Source organism: Engystomops pustulosus, chromosome 8 (assembly GCF_040894005.1).
Source record: "Engystomops pustulosus chromosome 8, aEngPut4.maternal, whole genome shotgun sequence".
Taxonomy (NCBI): Eukaryota; Metazoa; Chordata; class Amphibia; order Anura; family Leptodactylidae; genus Engystomops; species Engystomops pustulosus.
In genome coordinates this window covers 94,632,227-94,656,100 of record NC_092418.1, presented here as the reverse complement: position 1 = coordinate 94,656,100, position 23,874 = coordinate 94,632,227, and the positions used below count along the sequence as shown (strand labels likewise).

General features: G+C 46.1%; 1 protein-coding gene across 3 annotated transcripts in view; it reads right to left on the bottom strand.

The window, feature by feature from the left end:
• Positions 1-283: 283 nt before the first annotated feature.
• Positions 284-23,874, bottom strand: part of TTC21B (tetratricopeptide repeat domain 21B) — a 54,729-nt gene continuing 31,138 nt past the window's right edge. For 2 of the 3 annotated variants that reach the window (XM_072121829.1, XM_072121831.1), the window contains 13 exons: positions 14,887-14,997; positions 14,661-14,799; positions 13,375-13,481; positions 12,779-12,967; positions 11,835-11,945; positions 9,388-9,469; positions 8,134-8,284; positions 7,770-7,931; positions 6,687-6,882; positions 4,910-5,134; positions 2,804-2,924; positions 2,258-2,325; positions 284-906 (listed from right to left, as the gene is read on the bottom strand). In XM_072121829.1, the coding sequence (XP_071977930.1) occupies positions 829-906; positions 2,258-2,325; positions 2,804-2,924; positions 4,910-5,134; positions 6,687-6,882; positions 7,770-7,931; positions 8,134-8,284; positions 9,388-9,469; positions 11,835-11,945; positions 12,779-12,967; positions 13,375-13,481; positions 14,661-14,799; positions 14,887-14,997 (1,740 nt within the window). In that variant the 3' untranslated portion in view covers positions 284-828. The remainder of the gene's footprint in view (positions 907-2,257; positions 2,326-2,803; positions 2,925-4,909; positions 5,135-6,686; positions 6,883-7,769; positions 7,932-8,133; positions 8,285-9,387; positions 9,470-11,834; positions 11,946-12,778; positions 12,968-13,374; positions 13,482-14,660; positions 14,800-14,886; positions 14,998-23,874) is intronic. The other variant, XM_072121830.1, reaches the window with a different exon arrangement.

The window sequence follows — 23,874 nt, the reverse complement described above, 5'->3', positions numbered from 1 at the left end:
TTATAGAGCAAGAGGAGCTGAATGGGTCTCTCCTTATTTTTTAGAAGTCTCAAAGCGATGAATGTTCTGGCAGCAGAAAAATCTCCACCTCCTGATGCATTCATGATGGGACATTGTTCTCTCTCCCTGCTACTAGAGGGTGTCCGCATATTCAGACCTCCTCCCACTGGAAGGTTATATCCTATCCTGATGTTGATGACTTATAAACATGATCCATTCCCAGATTTCCCAAAACATGCAGATATTTTATCTACATGACTTCCAGAAAACAACTATCACAATATACATTGTATTCCTATTTTGTATTGTATTCCTATCACAAGCCGCCCACCTGACTCCTCACTGCGCTATCACCTTCTTACAAGGCACCGACCCAGATCCACAGGTTCTACAAAAAGATCCAATCTAAAGTGATACTTTAAAGTGATAGTTAATGTATAAATAGTACACATTCTCTTCTATTTTTGTGATTCTGTTCTAAAAACTTCAACAAAATGATTGATTGAGAAAGTTGAGAATCGGCCCCCAGCAACCAATCATAACTCACCTCTGTGATCCCAATATGTTGGGGGGGGGGGAAAGTGCAAGCAGTGACCTGATTGGTTCTCACAGTTATCTCTCCTATACTGCATGTCACTAACTAACTCCTAGAATGTTTGGAAGAAGAGGAGGGTGTTGATCTGCTGTGGTCCCGGGCTGGGAGGAAGCTGCTGCAGCAGACACCTCCATCTTCCATGAAGAAGTACTGAGGTCCGTATAGATGAGCCCCATCTCTTCCCGCACGACTTTCCTACCCAAGTTCTTTCATAAGAACTTCCAAAATTTTATTCACGTCCGCAATGCAGCTCTGGCTTTGTCAAGAATGTCTTTCCTTATTTTCGGGTAAGTTGGGTGAAGTTCTAAGACCTGCAGAAGGAGACAAGAAATGGTGACCACAACAATTATATTAATATTTTTACATATTTTTGTACAGTAAAATGATTTTATTTCGTTAACTAAAAGTGCAAAATGCCACAAAACGCAATGTTATAAATCTTTTTGCAGACTTTCCGTAAAACTTCCAATGCTACTTTAAATGAATTTTAGACTAAATATATACGTAAAAGTAAAAAAAAAACCTAAATGTTTAAGTGTCCTAAACAGATTGTCCATCATGTCCTATCTGCAGGCAGAATGTTATAGAGCAGGAGGAGCTCAGCACATTGTCCATTGTGTCCTATCTGCAGGCAGAATGTTATAGAGCAGGAGGAGCTCAGCAGATTGTCCATTTTGTCCTATCTAGAGGCAGAATGTTATAGAGCAGGAGGAGCTGAGCAGATTGTCCATTGTGTCCTATCTAGAGGCAGAATGTTATAGAGCAGGAGGAGCTCAGCACATTGTCCATTGTGTCCTATCTGCAGGCAAAATGTTATAGACCAGGAGGAGCTCAGCAGATTGTACATAGTGTCCTATCTGCAGGCAGCATGTTATAGAGCAGGAGGAGCTGAGCAGATTGTACATAGTGTCCTATCTGCAGACAGCATGTTATAGAGCAGGAGAAGCTGAGCAGATTGTACATAAGATCCTATCTGCAGGCAGCATGTTATAGAGCAGGAGCAGCTGAGCAGATTGTCCATTGTGTCCTATCTGCAGGCAAAATGTTATAGAGTAGGAGGAGCTGAGCAGATTGTACATAGTGTCCTATCTGCAGACAGCATGTTATAGAGCAGGAGCTCCTCCCTATCCCACGGATGCCACCAGGCTGTGAGCTCTATGAAGGAAAATGAGGGAGGGGCTGTACAGGAGCACAAAGGTGGGGGCTAAGATCTGAGGAGTAAGTAACACAGACAATTCACAAGTTGTTTTTTTGAAATGCAACCAAACCAAAGCCCAACAATTAGGACTACACAGGACTGTCAGGGTGCAAGATAAGTTATAACACACAATTATATTGTAATGCAAATGCTTAGAGAAAGCAGAAAGACACATTTGCACTGCAGGTGTAATGGGCTAATGCAATCTGCCTTTAGTGAAAAATGAGATCCCTGGTGACAGGTTCCCTTTAAGTGAGATAGAAAATAGTATAGATGATAAGATCACTCCTGTCATCCTGATGAAGCTCATCCTGACAGCTTAGCCTTGTCCCTTCAATTGTGGGACACTTAACACCTGGGGGATTGGGTTAAGCTAGAAGAGCGAAAGCAAAGGCCGGTGCTGATCCATACAGCTATGGAGGAGCAATGAATTCTGCAAGTCCATCTGTACCAGAGGATCTTACCTTGTGACAGACATCAATGGCATCCACGTATCTCTTCGCCTTAAGATAATTAAAAGCCAATTTGTATCCTGAAAATAATAAAAATGCTGTGAGATAATTCACCTGAATACAGCACAGGTCGGGTATGAAATGTCCTTTCTAGAATCCCCTCTTTTATGTGAAATCTCACCCGTTCACCATTAAACAATCTCCTCCAATCATGTGACAATGAACAGTCATATTTGCCTGAGATGAGTCAAGTTTAGAGGCTGCAGGGGGGAGCGTCAGATTTCAGATTTATAGTACCTAGTAACTTGCTTCTGGTGTCATATTCAAGATACAAATCTCAACAGGATAGGGCCTACAATGGGACAACCCCTTTAAGCCCATACACTGGCGTAACTTCCATGCTAGGTATACGGACAGCAGAATATATCTATATGCCAACACTAGCAATCCCAGACTTTCCTATCTGTCGGTGGTCCGCCAGTATACAGCGTGGACCACCCTTTCAGACGATTATTAGTTTTTCTGTCATCCTCCCAGTCTGTGTTCTCAGGTACTTACCTACAGTGGGGTTGGTCTGGTTCCCGTACTTCCAGGCCAGTTCGTAGTTGCTGGCTGCATCTTTATAGGCTTGTTCTTTTTCCATGATGTATCCCGTGTATTCATAGGCCTTACAGCACGACTGGGAGAACAAAGAGAAAGGTACAAGGAATGAAAACCTGTTTCTATAATTAGAAGTCATACGACTTTCCATGTCAATGTATATTACATCCGATATCTGGTAAATTCCTTTAATCTGGCACCAGAAAATACAGAAATACACATCTGGTGTCCTGTAGGATGATCTTATACAGACCAGAAGACCGGCCTGTGACGACCAGGCATGAAATTAGTACTGATGTAGGCGACAGCAAACCCAAACAAGTTAAAGGGGTTTTCCCTCAAACAAAAGTTAGGCCTATGGCCTAACTTGCTGATCAGTGGGGGTCTCAGTGCTGAGACCCCCACAGATCACGAAAACGCGGAGTCCGATGGGGTCCCACGTACTTCCGTCAGACTAATGGAGCAGACTGCTGCGCATGACCGTTCTGCTCCATTAATCTTTATGGAGCTGATGGAAATTGCTGAGCGCTGCGCTCACTCATCTCCATCAGCTCCAGAGAGATTTAATGGAGCAGAACGATCATACGCAGCAGTCTGCTCCATTAGTCTGACGGAGCGACGAGGAGTCCCTCGTTTTTGTGATCCGAGACCCCCCACTGATCAGCAAGTTATGCCCTATCCCATGGATAAGGCCAACTTTTTGTTAGTGGGGAAACCCCTTCAAGAGTAGTCATTGAAAGGCTCCAGTGGCCGGGCAGAGAGCAGTCAAGAACCAGCAGAGGTCAGGGCAGCCAGGGTAAAATAATGGTGTGAAATAGGTCAAAGGTCAGAGCAGCAAAACAGAAACATTTTTGCAGATAGCAAATTATGTACAATCTGCTCATCTCCTCTATCTCTATAATATGCTACCTGCAGATAGGACACTATGTGCAACCTGCTCAGCTCCTCCTGCTCTATAACATTCTTCCTGCAGATAGGACACTATGTACAACCTGCTCAGCTCCTCCTGCTCTATAACATGCTTCCTGCAGATAGGACACTATGTACAACCTGCTCAGCTCCTCCTGCTCTATAACATGCTGCCTGCAGATAGGACACTATAGAGCATAATGGGCTGTGTAGATTGTACACAATATGCTGCCTGTGGATAGGACACTATCACAATCTGCTCTGCTGTACTTTGTACATTGTAAAATAATCTGCAGGGAGCACGTTATAGAGCAGGAGCAGATTGTAAATAGTGTCCTATCCACAGGCAGCATATTATAGAGCATCATGAGCTGAGCAGATTGTACATAGTGTCCTGTCTGCAGGCAGCATGTTATAGAACAGGAGGAGCTGAGCAGATTGTACATTGTGGGATAATCTACATGTTATAATCTCTTCAGCTCCTCCAGCTCTATAGCATGTCGCCTGCAGATAGGTCCCTATGTACAATCTGCTCAGTATCACCTGCTCTATTGCATGCTACCTGCAGATTTTCATTGACTAATTTTACCTTTCAATGACACTGGAATACAGGAATTGTACGACATAACAGTTTTGGATAAATGCATGACAACGTTCCCCCTGCTCTCGGCCTATAGCCCCCTCTATGAGACCATGTCTATGGGACACAAGAATTAACGGAAAGGGTCAAAGTGTATTTTATCCTGCGCCTTTCATTGACGTTTTGACTGAAGACCAAGAAGAGTGCCTCATTGCCAGAATATTTGGAAGGAATTAGTGTGAGTAATATGGAGCGCCTCATCCCCTGAATAGCAATGAGGATTTTTGGAGGTGAAATCTGTGTATGAATGAGGCAGTCTGTATTGTCAGTGTAATTGCTTCTGGAAGAGGAACATTAGGAGCCCCCAGAGGATTCTCCTGCGCTCCGATAAAAGGTATTTTCTGATAACGCGCTGTCCATTATTATGAGGAAACCTTATTTTTATTACAATTATGGACACGGGAATGAGTTTTAACAGTTCCCTTGAACGTCTCTTAACGATCCCCAGCAATTATTGGTAAAGAAAATGAGGATTTATCCCAAGTTTGCATAACCCCCCGCACTATGTTACGCACCCGGTTATGGCGCAGGCAGCGTTTCAGCAGCTCCCCCGCCATGTCGTATTTCCCTGACTGGATATAAATATCGGCCAGCAGTAGCAGGCTCTTCTCAAACTCCTCTGCGTCTGACGGGTTCCAGTTCATTTTGGAAATTCTTTTCAGCTGGTTTCTGGCTCTCGGGGTTTGCTTCAGTATCATGTAAGCGGTGGCCATACCCAAAAGAGCCGCAACGTGGTCCTTCTGGAGGACAAAGACAGGAATTATGGGAAGAAGTTCTGAAGGAGATGGTTATGGGTTCTGGAAATCTTACAAAAAATACTTCAGATTCAAAGGAATTTCACTATTAGTGAGGCACCAACTTGTACCCAGCAGCCTGTAGTTATGTTCCAGGAATATGGGAGGAAATAACATGCATACTTACCCCACTCCCAATGCTAGCGTCAGCCCCTGTACTTCCGATTTCCGGGCCTGGATGTTACAGGTGGTCATAGGACCAGCCTCAGCCAATGAGTGGTGTCCTCGACTTCAATTTTTCAGGGGACTTCACTTCCTGTGTTGTCCCCTAGTCCGAGGATTGCCAGAAGCGCCTCTATGAAGTCCCACCGTTCCGAACTTCCAGACCAATACAGGCCCCAAAACTAGACGTACTGGAGCGGTCTGTACACTTATATAGTTCTGCTCAAGGCAATCAGACCTCCCACCCCCAGCAATCTGACAACAAGGCCGAATGTACACCACCGTAAGGCCGCATACATCCCCCATAGATGGCATTGGCCACACGGAACTATACGTAGCCACAAAAGTGTGGCTCCGTTCTGTACACATGTCCTATCTTTCCTCGTATACACGGCAGTGCATCTCTATGGAGAGAGGAGGGGTCACCACTGAAAATAAAGTTTGTCAAAGTGAAATCTGCCAGATTTATAGGAAACCTGTCACCAGGATTTACCCCACTAAACTACTATCTCCTTTAGGGAGGGTATGAAATGTCCTTTGTAGAATTCCCATCTATAAAAAGTCAGGAAAATATGACTCTTCTCACCTTATTTTCAGAGATGAGACGAGTCAAGTTTATTGGTTGCCTGGGGAAATGTCACTTTAAATGTATAGCACCTAGGAACATACTTTTGTGTCATATTAAAGTTAAGAATATGATCTCTGAGAACTGGATATACAGGCGGTTAAAAAAAGGGCGGAAACTGGATCTTTTATCGGCAGCTCGCCGTATATCTGGTTCTGAATACTACAAAGCCATAAGCCTGATGTGATCTCTTAAGATGATAAGATGAGATTTTTATCTGTAATATGACACATAACATGTTTCGAGGTGCTATAGAACCAATGATAGCGGCTCCTGAAGTGACACTGCCTTGCAACCACTAAACTAGAAGAGTCATATTTGCCTGACTTTAGGGGAGATTTTTTTTTATAGGTCAATGGATGAGATTTCTCATTAAAGAGGGAATTCTAGAAAGGACATTTCATGCTCGACCTGAGAAGTCTGGTAGTTTAGTAGGGTAAATCATGGTGACAGGTTCTCTTTAAGACTTGATAGTGAAGGTGAAGTGCCAATCATAATAAAAATACTATTTTATTCCTATGTAAATGAGTATTTTGATGCACCATAGCGGTGGCTGTGAGGTCCAATGCACCCTCGACCAACACTTGTCACTCCTTGGCCTTGTGAGACTGAACCAGTGAGGGAGCACAGGACCTCGCTGGCCATGGCTCTAGTACACGGGTGCAGCCCACTGACTATAACCCAGGTCGGCGCTGGCGCGTTGCTCCTCACCTCTGCGGCCGCAACCTCGGTAAACGTGTTCAGCGCTCGCTCTACATTTGCTTTCTGTTTGGTTGCCATTAGACAATAGTTCTCCATGATCCGGAGCTGGATGTGACCCTGAAGCGTCTGTGGCTTTAGCTCTTTTAGAAGTTTCTCGGCCGTCCTGACCGCGAGCTGCACCGATTCCTGCTTTTCTGTGGAATTCCTACAAATAAACAAAATGTTCATAATGATCTCATGTACAGTGAATGTGCAATATAATAGCATCAGATACTTGTTTACTTTACTGTGTGTCACCAGAAATTTACCTGGTGACAGGTTCCTATAGCCTATGCTAGGCCGCTTTTGTCAGCATTCTGAATCATTTCAGTACTTTATAATAGTTTACTTCACATTACCTGGCTCCCTGCCAGCAGCTTATGGTGAGTCCCAGGGAAGAAGCACCTGCAGCGTGTGTCAGTCTCCACCGCACTCATTTACCTCCCGCCCCACTTCCTGTCATGTGCATAGACTGTGCAGGAGAGGGTGGGGGGTAGTGTGGAGGAGAGGAACAATGAAAGAGGAGACAGGCAATGAATGAAGAGACAGGCTGAATAATACAGTGAGGAACTAAATACCTCCCCAGAAATGATTAATAATACAATGCAGCACCAAATACCACCCCTAAACCAGACAAATACTGCAGTTAGACTATAACTAATACGGACACCAGATATAAATAATAATACGGACTCCAGACCAGACCAATAATAAGAAAACCCAGAGCAGACAATAGTAATGGAGACCCCAGCGCAGACCATGATATCAGCATCAGCACCCAGATGTATTCCCTGCCAGCCTGTACACCATTTATTATGCTGGGGCAACTGCTTGACACATCGTGGTCTGGGGGCCGCAGGTTATGCACTCGTAGTATAAGGTCTGAAAAACTGGTGTATAATATAGGTATTCCATATACCCCAAAAACGCTTTAAAAAGGGTGAGGTTTGTCCTAATTGTCTGAAAGGTTTACGTGTGGTTACGGACATAGTGCTCCTGCTGTTGTAGAGATCAACATATAAAATACTTAACATAAAGTTATAATTCCCTTACCCCATGTCTCCATCCAGATTGTCAAAGACCTCTCCTCCTACTGTCTCGTTATCCGGATTCAAGCAGATCTCAATCATATTATAGATGGCACTCTGCCCCCAGTCGCTGTCCTTGCGAGCCTTATTGAAATGTCGGAGGGCGTCGTTGGGCTCCCCAGTATACCTGCACCAAACAGAAACACCAGTGCTGAAGTTACACCATAGTGTGTGCTTTTTTATGATTCTTCCACTGGATATGAATTAAAGGGGTTGTCCACATTCAAAGACTTTTTTACGTGGACAGTTCAGTTCCCACATTGGGATATAAGTTGTATACGGTTCCGTACAGAAATACAAACTTCTAATGGACAAAAGAATAAACCTACCACAGATACAACCCCCTGCAATAGTGGAAGCCGGGATCCAGTTTTGCTCTAGACGAGTGCTTCTCGGCCATTTCCAGAAACTTTGGAATTTCTTCAAGTTTTCCAGCTCTTCTCAGGAGGTCGATCAAACGAGAAAGCGTTGCATAATTATCTGCAACAGAAGATGCAATGACTTCATCAGCTCATGCACCAATAACTAATATCTGCACCGTCCCTCTAGTCAGCTGTCCTAGATCCAAGTCATCCTCATGCTTCAATGTACAAGTCATGGAAGTAATTTATTGTAACTATGAGAACACTACTATGGGTTCATTAAACCCTTTGCGTCGCAGAGTTTTTTGGTTAGTTTTTTGCTCCCCACCTTCAAAAAAACCTATAACTTCTCAATTATTCCTTGTACAGAGCTGTGTGAGGCATGCCCACCCGCCTGAAGGACAACGGAAGTGTCGCAGAAGGAAAGTTTTTTTTTCACAGCCCCCCCCCCAGACCACCTGGACAACCCCCTTAAAGGAAATCTACTATATGGGTGCAGCACACTTACATGTTGGCATGTGCTGAAACATGATCAGTTCTTTGTTCACCTCTAATAGCTTAGTTTTTGAGAAAAACAAATTTTTAAATTATGCAAATGAACCTCAGGGCTCCTGTCTACATCACACGAGCCCTTGTTGGCTCAGCCGCTTGATAATTATTTGCACCTCCATTCGGTGTTTCTGGTCACTTCCTCTACTAGAGAGCCAGTGATGTGAATTATTATCAGATAGCAGAGCCAGCAGTGGCCCTTGCAATATAGCCAGGAGCCTAATTTGCATTTTAAAAGATGTTTTTCTCAAAACTAAACTATTAGAAGAAAAAAAAGAACAGATCCTATATCAGGAAGCACACGCCAGCATGTAGGTGTGCTTGGTTTGGAAGCGCTGCCCCCTTGTGGTAGACTTCCTTTAAAGGAAACCTACCACTTCAAGTGGCAGGTTTCAGATGGAAATACCAAGCTCGGTATTTCCATCTGAAACCTGCCACTTCAAGTGGTAGGTTTCCTTTAAAATCTACCACAAAAATAGCATGTTACTAGGTGCTACAGATGGGGGATTCTGGGATGAGTAGAGTCATTTTTTCATGACTTTGGGACAGATTTTTATAGGGAAACAGGTGATAATGCAATTAAGGTCATACCCTACCTTAGGGGGATTGATGGGGCAAAGTCTGGTGACAGGGTCTCTATAAGCTGCAAAACAACCCCAATGTAGTACATACCTGGTGTGCGTTCCAAAAGTTGCTGAAAATGAAATACAGCCTGCTCATAGTCCTGCTTCCTGAACATCAGATCAGCCATCATCTGCGGAGACGAGAAAATCTGATTAATGGACAACATATCATCTGTAAAGCGTTAGAAACAACTTTCCCACAGAATAGGAGATAACAATGTGATCAACGAGCGGCTGACTGCGGGGACCCCCACTGATCACGAGAACGGGGGTATGGACAACAGGGGAATGACTGAAGCATAAGAATGATGGAAATTACAAAGAACAGTCACAATCTCTGTGACAGCAAATGGCAGTGCTGGGGAGAGGCGAGCGCTGTGCTGGGGAGAGGCGAGCGCTGTGCTGGGGCGCTGTGCTGGGGCGCGGTGAGGGCTGTGCTGGGGCGAGGCGAGCGCTGTGCTGGGGAGAGGCGAGGGCTGTGCTGGGGAGAGGGGAGCGCCGTGCTGGGGCGAGGCGAGCGCTGTGCTGGGGAGAGGCGAGGGCTGTGCTGGGGAGAGGGGAGCGCCGTGCTGGGGAGAGGCGAGCGCCGTGCTGGGGAGAGGCGAGCGCCGTGCTGGGGAGAGGCGAGCGCCGTGCTGGGGAGAGGCGAGCGCCGTGCTGGGGAGAGGCGAGCGCTGTGCTGGGGAGAGGCTAGCGCTGTGCTGGAGGAGTTGGGACAGTTGGGACATGTTAGCCATGAATAAGGATGTAGGTTTCATCCGAAACGCGTAGGCTTGTATTTTTGACTCAGTGCCATCCGTGCCCATGTTTTTATCTTTTGTATGATATAATAGAAGATTTCAATAAAGAATTTAAAAGTTTTACCACAACCATTGGAGTTGAGCGCATTTCCCTTGAGCCGGTGTTTTGGACTTATAACCCCTTGTATAGTTCACTTATGCACACCACAATGCCATAACACAGATGGACTTTTGGAGTCCCGGTAGTCTTTACACAACACACTTCGGTGTCCTGTTTTTGTACATGTCCCCCAACTCGGAGCACTGTATTATGGTACAGGTTCCTGCCCTTGTTTTTAGGGACCTTTCTCAGTGCTTAACATTTTCCAAATGTAAAATTCAGTTTAATGTTGTTTCCAGGCTGCAGAAAGTGGCGCGAGCGGCCGCCATGTACAATATGCAGAATAACAAATAACAGCAAAACGTTTCCGTGTTCCATAAAAACAAGCGGCTGCCCAGCAAACCCGGCGCCGCTGCCAAATTCAGCGCTCAGAGTGACATCATGTCAGCACATGGAGATTCTCTGATAAGGCTCAGATTGTTGCCTGATGTATCTCTAGCATTGCTAACCCTCTGGACATGAATGCCAGGCACAGTGCGTTCTCCATGACTGGCAGCAATGATTCATATTACTCACATGGGGTATACTTACACAATTTCCTGACACGTAGATAAACAACCATACACAGAACTTGTGATGAGGTCAGAGCCACAGATGTTGCAGAATTTTCTATTGACATTCCCTTTAAGCCTTTGCATTTTGTATAGGGGGCAGAAAATAACATACTAGCACTAGTCACATAGCATCAGGCCAAGTAATAAAGGATTCATTTATCATAACATAACTAGCAAAGGACAAATAATATTTTTGGAATCATCCATCCAAGTATAGAGAGAACTGTTACAGCGGCACACTTCTCTCTATTGATTGAAACCAGAACCTTAACGGAGGTAACCTTCTATAACATAGTGTAAAGAGGTCAGTGACCCACTAAAACCGGGGTATACAATATTAACCCATTACTGTCCTCCACCAGGGATCTTAGTTATCATTAGATTGCAGTATCGACCTTCTTAACCGCCGCCTCCGATGCAGGAGCCTAGGACAGGGAACCGTCTATCCTGCCCGACCCTAGACTTCTGATTTACGGACGGATCCGTAATTGTCTACACCAGGACTGATAGACAGGATGGAATTATATCTGTGAAATGCTGTATTTATGTTAATAAAAGTGAATTAGAGAATGAGTTATTATGTTATCCTGAGTATATTTAAGAATCTTGTCTTCGTGGGAATACCCCTTTAAGCTGATCTAGTTGTCTATGGTGGTAAAAGGGCTAGAGACAGTGTCCTTGGTATTCTAAATAGAGGAGGAGGCTAAGAAGGGTATCCCTGGTCAATACTGCAATCTAATGATAACTGAGATCCCTGGTGGAGGGCAGTTATGGGTTAATATTGTATACCCGGGGTTTAGTGGGTCACTCACCTCTTTACACTCCATTGTTGCCCTAGCTGTAACAGGAGGTTACCTCAATTGATGTTCTTGTTTCAAGGGATAGGGAGAAGCGTGCAGCTGTAACAGTTCTCTCTATACGTGGATGGATTATTCAGAAATTATCATTTGTCCTTTTGCTAGTTATGTTGTGATAAAGTACATGCCCTGATAACATTACTCTGTGTTGGGATAGATAGTATGTGTACATTGTTTTCACTTACCATTGTAGCGGCCTCATTGTGCTGGTCGTTCTTAAGTAGGAGTGCGCACTGCTGCTGACAGGAGTCAATGTCATCTTGTGCAAGATAGAGATGTGCCAGCTCCATTATAACCTACATATACAGTAGTATATAAAAAAGCTTGTAAATCGCAAACACCAACCATAACCTTTCAAAAATTCACAACCGACTATGTAGTGCACCAATGTAAATATTCCACTTATCCCTTTAGCACAGTGGCTCCTATACTGCTTGCTGCTCTTTAAAATACATCTACCACCAAAATCAAACATGATAAACCAGGGACACTTACTCATAGATCCAGGCACTGTGACTGTGGTAATCTTCTTATTTTTGTTATCCATGGCCTTCTCCCTTCTAAAATCAACTTTTAAAATTATGCAAATGGATCTGGTTTTACAGGCTATTACACTGTTCCCCCCCCCCCCCCCCGATCCCTCCTGCTCCCTCAGGACTTGTGCATTCTTTCTTGAGGGTGGGTGAGATAGTGTGCCAGCCTGTGAAGCTAGACTAGAGCCCTTCTCATTCATTAGCTCATAATTTTACACGTTGATTTTAGAAGGAAGGAGGCAATGGATCAAATATAAGATGATTATCACAGTCACGGTGCCTGGATCTATGAGTAAGTGCCCCTGGTTTAGCATGTTTGATTTTGATGGTAGATTTCCTTTAACCTGATGCTTAAGTCCATGTTCACACCTGCGTTGGAGGTTTCCATTACACCCTTTATTTTGTCATTCACCGTCAGTTCCCCCTAGCCCTAAATGGACCTTTTGTTATCAATAATACAAAATAGACGTGGGCTCCCGCACTACATTTTGCACCATTAATAACCGAAGCTGTAACGGAACTTGCAGAATTCAGGTGTGAATTTAGCCTTACATGAGTATAATCTCCATCCTGCATAACACTCATACACTTCTCACCTTATTGTCTGTCTCGCAGTAGACCAGCGCTTCTTTATAAAACTTGATGGCTTTTTCATAGTCTCGTTGGACTGCGGTATGTCTGGCGATTTCTGATGAGATTTCTGCTGCGAGGGACTTTTGGGCAGGGACGGCATCGGGCTGTTCTAGCTGAGCTCTCTTCAGCACCCTGGCTTGTATCTCCCGGGCCTGTCCATGTCACAGAAATAAAACAGAATATTACAGCAATGCCTGTCAATTACATCAGTTATTTGAGGTCCAATACCAGTCACATTGATGAACTGATTAATTAGGGTCTCAGAACCGGGGTTGCAGTCCATATGACTAAAACCTTTAATTTTTTGGATTAGTACGATCCTGGAATTATATACTACAGTGTATAATGCAAATCCTCTATGACAGCAGGGGGAGCCTTAACGTGACATATGATGCAAGTGTCAGTGTTGGGTGTTCACAGTATAGTACAGCAGACACCTACTCCTTAAGAAGAGGGCTCTCCCAGTGATTCCTCTACATACATCCTTACTAAATCCTTACAATGCATAATGGAGTAATATATATAAGATTGCATGGGAAAAATATGGAAATGTAATTACCCTCTGTAAAGAAACCATTGCGTCTTCAGGCTTTTCCATCTTACTGTATGTTTTGGCGAGAAGAACGAGATAGCGGCTGTCATCCATCAGTGGTGATAATTCATTAACTGAAATGAACAAAACAAATGCAATGGATGTAATTCAATGGGTTTTCCAATACAGATTAGATTGGTGGGGTCCAGCTCCCAGCACCCCCATAGATATGTTGGGGTCATCAGCTTGTAGTGACCCAAAGGGCATCACTTGTCATAATGAATGCGATGTAGTGTGTGAATAGGTAATGCAATTGTAACCTAGTGGCTGTTTATTATTACTACAAGCTGATGAGATTTAGATGGATGGGTACCACATCCTTATTGGCTGGCTTCAGAAAGTGGGAGGAGCTTTTCCCATCACTAAAACCAGATAAAGAGGTAGTGCAGACTTTGGAGGAGTGGAATTTGGAGGTGAGGAGCAGGTGAAGGTCCTGTGAGTAGGTAGTGAAGCTGTGGAGAATTTTAGGAAGAGGGGCAGAATTATTGTGTGAGGGCACTGCCTGAGAAGACCCTACATCTATTTCTGTGAGTAGTTATTGGGTTCGGCCCGGCTTCAGATACTAAATTAGAGTAACCACAAGAATTACTTGTCTGAATAGATCGGCACCCGCAGCTGGGAACTGTGGATGCTTCATCATGGAGGCCACAATAAGAGAAGTCACATACTGCAGCTGCTGGAGAGAAGGACAAGCTTAACCATCACCCCCATCATCTCCCTCCAGGTCTCAGCCGTTTACCAGCTTGTAACCCAGTATTGTGCCTCCATTTATGGAAGAAGTTCTTCGGTAAAGTCGTCTGGTTTACCACATGAAGGACCCTCTCATATACCATCAGGCCAGGGATACACGGGGGAACTACTACCACCACCATCATCATCTCACACCATTGCGGCCCTCATCACTGGCTGTCTCAGCACCCAGGGAGTTATAGAGGAGAGAGACCGGAGCTACCACAGTGATACACCATCACAATGGAGGGTTCACAAGGCACCAGCCTCCCCATCACTAGTATAACCACCATCATCATCTTTACCTCATTCCTTCATTATACCATCTTCCCTCTATGGGCTGCTTGGGCATTGCTACTGCAGACAATAGAAGAGGAAGCAGACAGCACACTTCTCTGTGTAGTGGTCACACCACGTTACTGCAGATCGGCTTCCATTCCCATGAATTAGAGCTAAGCTGCAATGACTCAGTTTAGCCACTACACAGAGATTGGAGCTGTCTGCTTCCTGTTACAATCGTTTACCTGTCTCATGATCGAGCGCCTGCTGAAGGACCTTCTCCGCTTTTTCATATTGCTTCAGTTTTAGTAAAAGCTCCGCCAAATCGTAACGCAGGAAGGTCTGATGGCCGCTCTTCAGGGCAGTTTCATAGTAGCTGATCGCCTGTTATAAAAGAAAAAAAAAAGAAAATTAAAAACTAGAACCTCATATATTTCACCACCAGTGAGAGGGGAGAAAGTAGAAGCAGACCTTGGCATAGTTATGGGTCTTGATCAAGGCCTTTCCGATCTTACTGGCGAGGGCTCCGTCCTTCGGATTCTTCCTCAGTGCCTGTTCATAGATCTCAATGGCTTTTTCGGGCTGTTGCGGACAAAGAAAAAAATGTTTAAATGATAAAAAAAAACAAGTGACACGTACACACAGTTCATGGTTTTCGCTCTAATCATTTCCTGAATGAAAGCTGTGAAATGCTCATTAAGAAGGAGATACCTGACCCGCGGGTCACATGCCATAGCTGTGCAGGCGGCAATGATACACAGTCAGCTCTGCTGTGCCGCGTGGGGGTCATTATCCGCATGTAACACATGGTCAGAGGTTAACATGTACCAACCTCCGATCTCATCTCACTACCTCCTTCTTAAAAGGGATGTCCCGCTTCATCAAGTTACCCCCCATCAACATGATAGGGTGGTCCATTGTACCCCAAATAAATAGAGGTTGTACATTTGGGGTACAAAGGTACACTATATGAGATACACAGCTGGGACCCCCATAATAAACAAGTGATCCCCAATCTTGTAGATAGGGCAAAATTTGATGTGGATGGACAACCCCTTTAATACCGAGTGCCAGCATTGTGCCTATGTGAGATATGGCTTTTCCCCAGCCCATAGTAACAGTGGGGGAGATTTATCAGATATGTCTGAGGTTAAACTCTTCTAGTTGCTCATGACAACCAATCAAAGCTCAGCTTTCATTTTATAAACAGCTGTGGGAAACTGAAAGCTGAGCTCTGGTTGGTTGACATGAGCATCAAGAATAATCCTGCTCTAAGATACTTCTGATAAATCTCCCCCGGTGTCTGTGTTTCGTATAGGAATCATGTGACCAAGTTGCGATACCGTGCTATTCGCAACGTCCTCCACATGCCTTTGTGCAATCTCTTGTCACATGGTAAATGTCATGGCTGCGTGTTTTTATTGGACACTTTATAAGCTTTTAAGGCAATTTTGAGAAAAATTCTATTTCTCTCTTTATGCAAATGAGCTTCTCTGTGCAAAAGGGGCGTGGCCACATGCACTAGGGCACCTAATAACCTCCTGCTTTCCATGGTACAGGCGGCCATTGTGACCTCACCGCATGATGTCATAGTGATTAGGATTCCAAGTAGAATGTTGTCCAGGGGGAGAACGCTCATTAGAAGAGATGAAGACAAGAAGACCAGAGGCTTCTGGTTTGAGGCTCCAGATAAGTGAGAAACTACAGGGATTTTGGCAGGGGAACCATGCACCAACACAGATGTCTACCCTCCAGGACTACTGCTTGCGGCTGTAATGTATTGCTTTTTTCTCTTTGTGGACAGAATCTATGGATTTGGATGATGAAAACGCTCATGAGAGGTCACAAGGTGGAGGGAGAACTTCATTCACCAAACATAGGGACCCCCCAAAAATTTAGGATCAAGACACAATAGGGTTAGGGCTATACCGGTGTATAGGCCAGAGTATACCACCAGCCCAGACTAAACCCGGGGTATAAAGTGGCCTAGGCCATTCTATACCTGCCTCCAGGTCAGAGTATACCCCCCCAGAACAGAGTATACCCCCCCAGGTCAGAGTATACTCCCCCAGGTCAGTGTATACTCCCCCAGGACAGAGTATACCCCCCAGGTCAGAGTATACTCCCTCAGGTCAGAGTATACTCCCTCAGGTCAGAGTATACTCCCCCAGGACAGAGTATACTCCCCCAGGACAGAGTATACTCCCCCAGGACAGAGTATACCCCCCCAGGTCAGAGTATACCCCCCAGGTCAGAGTATACTCCCCCAGGTCAGAGTATACTCCCCCAGGACAGAGTATACTCCCCCAGGACAGAGTATACTCCCCCAGGTCAGAGTATACTCCCCCAGGACAGAGTATACTCCCCCAGGTCAGAGTATACCCCCCCAGGTCAGAGTATACTCCCCCAGGACAGAGTATACCCCCCCAGGTCAGAGTATACCCCCCCAGGTCAGAGTATACCCCCCCAGGACAGAGTATACCCCCCAGGTCAGAGTATACCCCCCCAGGACAGAGTATACCCCCCCAGGTCAGAGTATACTCCCCCAGGACAGAGTATACCCCCCCCCAGGTCAGAGTATACTCCCCCAGGTCAGAGTATACTCCCTCAGGTCAGAGTATACCCCCCCAGGACAGAGTATACCCCCCAGGTCAGAGTATACCCCCCAGGTCAGAGTATACCCCCCCAGGACAGAGTATACCCCCCCAGGTCAGAGTATACTCCCCAGGTCAGAGTATACTCCCCCAGGACAGAGTATACTCCCCCAGGACAGAGTATACCCCCCCAGGTCAGAGTATACCCCCCCAGGTCAGAGTATACCCCCCCAGGTCAGAGTATACTCCCCCAGGTCAGAGTATACCCCCCCAGGACAGAGTATACTCCCCCAGGACAGAGTATACTCCCCCAGGACAGAGTATACCCTCCCAGGACAGAGTATACTCCCCCAGGACAGAGTATACTCCCCCAGGACAGAGTATACTCCCCCAGGACAGAGTATACTCCCCCAGGTCAGAGTATACTCCCTCAGGTCAGAGTATACCCCCCAGGACAGAGTATTCTCCCCCAGGACAGAGTATACCCCCCCCAGGTCAGAGTATACCCCCCCAGGACAGAGTATACCCCCCCAGGACAGAGTATACCCCCCCCAGGTCAGAGTATACCCCCCAGGTCAGAGTATACCCCCCTGGGACAGAGTATACCCCCCCAGGTCAGAGTATACTCCCCCAGGACAGAGTATACCCCCCCAGGTCAGAGTATACTCCCCCAGGACAGAGTATACCCCCCCAGGTCAGAGTATACCCCCCCAGGTCAGAGTATACCCCCCCCAGGACAGAGTATACTCCCCCAGGACAGAGTATACTCCCTCAGGTCAGAGTATACCCCCCAGGACAGAGTATTCTCCCCCAGGACAGAGTATACCCCCCCAGGTCAGAGTATACCCCCCCAGGACAGAGTATACCCCCCCAGGACAGAGTATACCCCCCCAGGACAGAGTATACCCCCCCAGGTCAGAGTATACCCCCCAGGTCAGAGTATACCCCCCTGGGACAGAGTATACCCCCCCAGGTCAGAGTATACTCCCCCAGGACAGAGTATACCCCCCCAGGTCAAAGTATACTCCCCCAGGACAGAGTATACCCCCCCAGGTCAGAGTATACCCCCCCAGGTCAGAGTATACTCCCCCAGGACAGAGTATACCCCCCCAGGTCAGAGTATACCCCCCAGGTCAGAGTATACTCCCCCAGGACAGAGTATACTCCCCCAGGACAGAGTATACTCCCCCAGGTCAGAGTATACTCCCCCAGGACAGAGTATACCCCCCCAGGTCAGAGTATACTCCCCCAGGACAGAGTATACTCCCCCAGGACAGAGTATACTCCCCCAGGTCAGAGTATACCCCCCCAGGACAGAGTATACTCCCCCCAGGACAGAGTATACTCCCCCAGGTCAGAGTATACCCCCCCAGGTCAGAATATACTCCCCCAGGACAGAGTATACCCCCCCAGGTCAGAGTATACCCCCCCAGGTCAGAGTATACTCCCCCAGGACAGAGTATACTCCCCCAGGACAGAGTATACTCCCCCAGGACAGAGTATACCCCCCCAGGTCAGAGTATACTCCCTCAGGTCAGAGTATACCCCCCCAGGACAGAGTATACTCCCCCAGGACAGAGTATACTCCCCCAGGACAGAGTATACTCCCCCAGGTCAGAGTATACTCCCCCAGGTCAGAGTATACTCCCTCAGGTCAGAGTATACTCCCCCAGGTCAGAGTATACTCCCCCAGGACAGAGTATACTCCCCCAGGACAGAGTATACCCCCCCAGGTCAGAGTATACTCCCTCAGGTCAGAGTATACCCCCCCAGGACAGAGTATACTCCCCCAGGACAGAGTATACTCCCCCAGGTCAGAGTATACCCCCCCAGGACAGAGTATACTCCCCCAGGACAGAGTATACTCCCCCAGGTCAGAGTATACTCCCCCAGGACAGAGTATACTCCCCCAATAATCTCTATGGAGCTGACAGAGATCGGTGACCGCAGAGTTCGGCAATTTCAGCTCCATAGAGATTAATGGAGCAGAACAGTCATGCGTGGCCGTCTGCTCCAATAGTCTGACGGAGAGATGAGCGGTCCGACGGAGATACGTTTTCGTGTTCTGTGGGGGTCTAAGCACTGAGCACTGAGACCCCCACTGATCAGCAAGTTAGGCTCTATCCACGGGATAAGGCATAACTTTTCTTCGCGGGAAAACTCCTTTAAGTAGGACACAATGGTTCTGTGATTTTAGGCATTTACCCAATTATTCTTAATATTCTAATATTCTTACTAAACACTAAACTGATATGACTGGCAGCATAATTGCTCTTCAGACATACAAATCTCACATGAATTAACAAAAAATAAGTGTTTCACCTCCTTATGGATCATTACATATAAAAAATATTTTTAGTTTTTTTGCAAAAACCAAATAATTTTTATTTTAACAATAATATCACAATAAAAATCCGATAACACGCCCATAAACACCTAATCGACTCATCCACATGTATATAACTGCACTTTCACTGTAATCACCTCAACTCACAACAAGATATGACCAATAGATCAAAAAAAAAAAAAAAAACGTAAACCACCAAGAAAAAAAAAGGCAAAAAAATTACACGGTCGATAAAAAAAGAGGGAGGCTGAAATCATGTGATGCGCCACATCCAGAGGACACAATGGGGCTCATTTACTAAGGGTCGCACTCCGCACTTTCGTAGGTTTTCCCGAATATTTCCCATTTGTGCTGAATTGCCCCGGGATTTTGGCGCACATGATCGGATTGTGCCGCATCACAGCTTGTCGCAAGCTCAGCACTTACATACACCGGGAAGAAGAAGGTGAACTCCTGCGGACCTCGGCACAGCAGCGACACCTGCTGGATATCGGGTGTACGGACCTTAGTGAATCCCGGCAGACCCGAATCAGCTATGGACAACGCGCCGCGGTATCGCGACCAGACCGGGTAAGTAAATGTGCCCCAATGTTTATAGAGGACACGTCGCATGGAGATTTGGAGGATGTCACATCTGGAGGACGCACTGGTTGTAAAGGACACGCCGCAAGAAGTGAAAACATTGCATTTAGAGGACGTGATACATCGCATGGAGAATACGTGCTACATGTAGAGGACGCACCACATGTAGAGGATGCTCCGCATCTGGATGATGCACCAGATCTGAGCGAAGTTCCGCATCTGGAGGACACGCCAATTGGTAAGGTTGCGCCCATTGTAGAGGATGCGCCGCTTGTAGACGAGGCGCCGCACTCGCAAGCAGAGAAAGCCCTGCATCGGAGGGACATGACGCATCTGAGGAATGCATCGTATCTGCCGGATATGTCGCTTATAGATGTTGCGCCGCATTTGAAGGACGTGCTCGCATGCAGAGGAAAGCGTTGCATCGGAGGGACGTGCCGCATCTGAGGAACGCACCACATCCAGAGGACATGCCGCTTATAGAAAATCTCGCCACTTGTAGAGGTTGGGACGCATCTGGGGGACGTGCCACATCTGAAGGACACGCTCGCATGCAGAGGGAGAACCGTTATAGGGAATGCCAAAAATCTGAAAGATGCGCCACATGTTTTAGACACGCTGCATATAGAGGTCGCACCGCTAGCATAGGACCCGCCGCATCTAGGGGATCTACCCACATGTGGAGGACGCTCTGCAACTGGAGGACATACATATAGAGGAGGCCGCTTGTAGAGGACGCGTGTATCCTAAGGACATGCTGAGGTCACTTCGTATGCAGTGGAAACATCCTAACTAGAGGACAACGCTTGCATCTTGAGGATGAGCCACATTGAGGAAAGAATGCGCCACATGTGGAGGATACACTGTGTAAGTAGTATGCGCCTTGTCATTTAGTAGATTTAAAGTGGATAGAGTATATAATATTCTGTGATTTTAGGCATTTGCATGATTGTTCTTAATATTCTACTAAATGTAGAGTATTAAAAAAAAAATCACATGATATTAAGAGCATATCATATCAAATCTGGTGCTGGGCAACAACCCGGCAGGTACCCATATGTATGCGCAAGATTTTCACATTTTTCTTTGCTGCCGGCTTGTTGCCCAAGAAGCTCTCAGGGCTGTACCACCCCCACCCGGGGCGTGAATAAATGATATCTTTGCGGAGCCTGATGGTGCTCTGCAGAGAGCCAGATGATTTTCTTATGGAATAAAATCATTTTTCTCCAAAATATGGCAATAGAAAGTTATGAAAAATGGAGCATGGAGAACGGGACCGGGAGGTGAGTAATAATTATCTACCATACAGCTGATGGTAAATTTCCATCAAGCAAAAAAAAAATTACAGCTTTGATAAAAAAAAGGTTGCAATTGTCTAGAAGACACTTTGCATGGAGTGGGCGCGCCGCATTTGGAGGACATCTGGAGGACTTACTGCTTGTAGAGGACGTGCCACATCTAGAGGACCTGTCACATCTAGAGGACGTACCGCTTTTAAAGGGCCTACCGCATCTAGGGGACGTACCGCAAGAAGTGGAAATGTTACATTTAGAGTATGTGCCCCATCTGGAGGACACGCGGCTTGTAGAGGTTGCGCCACATATGGAAGACGCAGTACATCTGAAGGATGCCCTCTCATGCAGAGAGAGCACTGCAACTTAGGGATGTGCCACTTCTGGAGGACATGCCTCTTGTATAGGTCCCGCCACTTATAGAGGAGGTTCTTGTATGTAGAAGAAGCGCCGAATCTGGAGGACACGCCACTTGTAGAGGATGCATTTGCATGCAGAGGGACGCATTGCATCTGGAGGATGCCCCGCATATTTCAGATGTGCTGAATATTGAGGCAGCACCACTACCATAGGACGCGCCGCATCTGGAGGACACCCTGCATGAAGTGGAAAAATCCCATTTAGAGGACTCATTGACACATCTCACATATAGAGGACACGTCGAATGGAGTGGATGCACCACATCCAGAGGAGGAGCCACATCTTGAGGAAGCGACGCATATAGAAGACACATCGCAGGGGGTGGATGCGCCACATCTGGAGGACAGGGTGTGTAAGTAGGATGCTCTTGTCACTTAGTAAATAGAGGACATAATGTTCTGTGATTTTAGGCATTTACCTGATTGTTCTTAATATTTTTACTAAATGCTAAACCGATACGATTGGGAGGCACAACTGCTCTTCAGACATACAAATCTCACATGAAATTAAGTGGTCCTAACTGCTATAGACCATAAGTCATAACATCCAAAAAATGATTTTGTTTTATGCAAAAACCAATTCATCTTTATTTACACAATGACATCACTTTAAAAATCAGATGACAAGCCTAAAAGGGAAAAATGGTACAAAACACCCAATTGACTCGATACCCATATATAACTGCACATTCACTATAATGACCCCAAATAACAATTAGATATGACCCACAAATAAAAAAAAAAGCTTAAACCACCCAAAAAAAAAACCACAAAACAGGGTCGATAAAAAAACAGGGAGGTTGCAAATCAGGTTGTGCCACATAAGAGGACACGTCGCATGGATATTTGGAGGTTGCTACATCTGGAGGACGAGTTGCTTTAATGGGGTGCTCAGCTTGTAGACCACATGCCGCATTCTAAAGAACGCACCGTTTGTAAATGACACGCAGCAAAAATTGGACGCCACACATTGAATGGAGAGTACGTGCCCCATCTGGAGGACGTGCCACATGCAGAGTATGTGCCCCATCTGGAGGACATGCTGCTTGTAGAAGTCATGTCACTTGTAGGGGTTATGCCACCTACAGAGGATGCGCCGCAACTGGGGGACGTGCTGCATCTGAAGGACGCACTTGCATGCAGAGGGAGGACCGCATCTTGAGGATGCCGAACATCTGGAAGACGCAGCACATGTTTTAGACGCGCTGCATATAGAGCCTGCACCATTAGCACAGGATGCGCCACATCTAGTGGATCCGCAGAGGACGCTCCGCATGTTGAGGATACTCTGCATCTGGAATATAGAGGACACGCATGTAGAAGAAGCGCCGCTTGTAGTGAACGTGCACATCTAAAGGACGCCCCACATAGAGTGTAAACATCCTAACTAGAGGACACTGCACTGCATCTCGAGGATGCGCCACATTGAGGACATGACGTGTAAGTAGGATCCGCCGTGTCATTTAGTAGATAGTAATAGTAGTAGATAGTGATTTTAGGCATTTGCCTGATTGTTCTCAATATTCTATTAAACACTGAACTGATATGACTGGGCAGCACAATTGCTCTTCAGATATACAAATCTCACATGAAACACCCAAAAATCACAACAAAAAGGAAAACGTAACAACCCTTTATTACCTCATACCCTTATATAACTACACATATACTTATAAGGGACTCAAAGTCAGAATGACCCATAAATCAAAAAATGCATAAACCACCAAAAAACGACACTATGGGGCAAATTTACTTACCCGGTCCATTCGCGTTCCAGCGGCGGCTTCTCCGCTCTGGATTCGGGTCCGGCCGGGATTTAATAAGGTAGTTCTTCCGCCGTCCACCAGGTGGCGCTGCTGCGCTGAAAGTAAACTCATCGCGCCGGAATGCACCGAGCTGGACCAGGTGAAGGTAAGCGGTCCTTATGCGACACATTTTCGGTTTTTAAATGCGGCGGTTTTTCCGAATACGTCGGGTTTTCGTTCGGCCACGCCCCCCGATTTCCGTCGCGCGCATGCCAGCGCCGATGCGCCACAATCCGATCGCGTGCGCCAAAATCCCGGGGCAATTTAAGTACAAGCGGCGCAAAACGGAAATATTCGGGTAACACGTCGGGAAAACGCGAATCGGGCCCTTAATAAATGACCCCCTATAAGTTTCCCCCAAAAAAGGCGGTTATTCTTCCTCATATATATAAATATACACATATATGATTAGTTAGTATT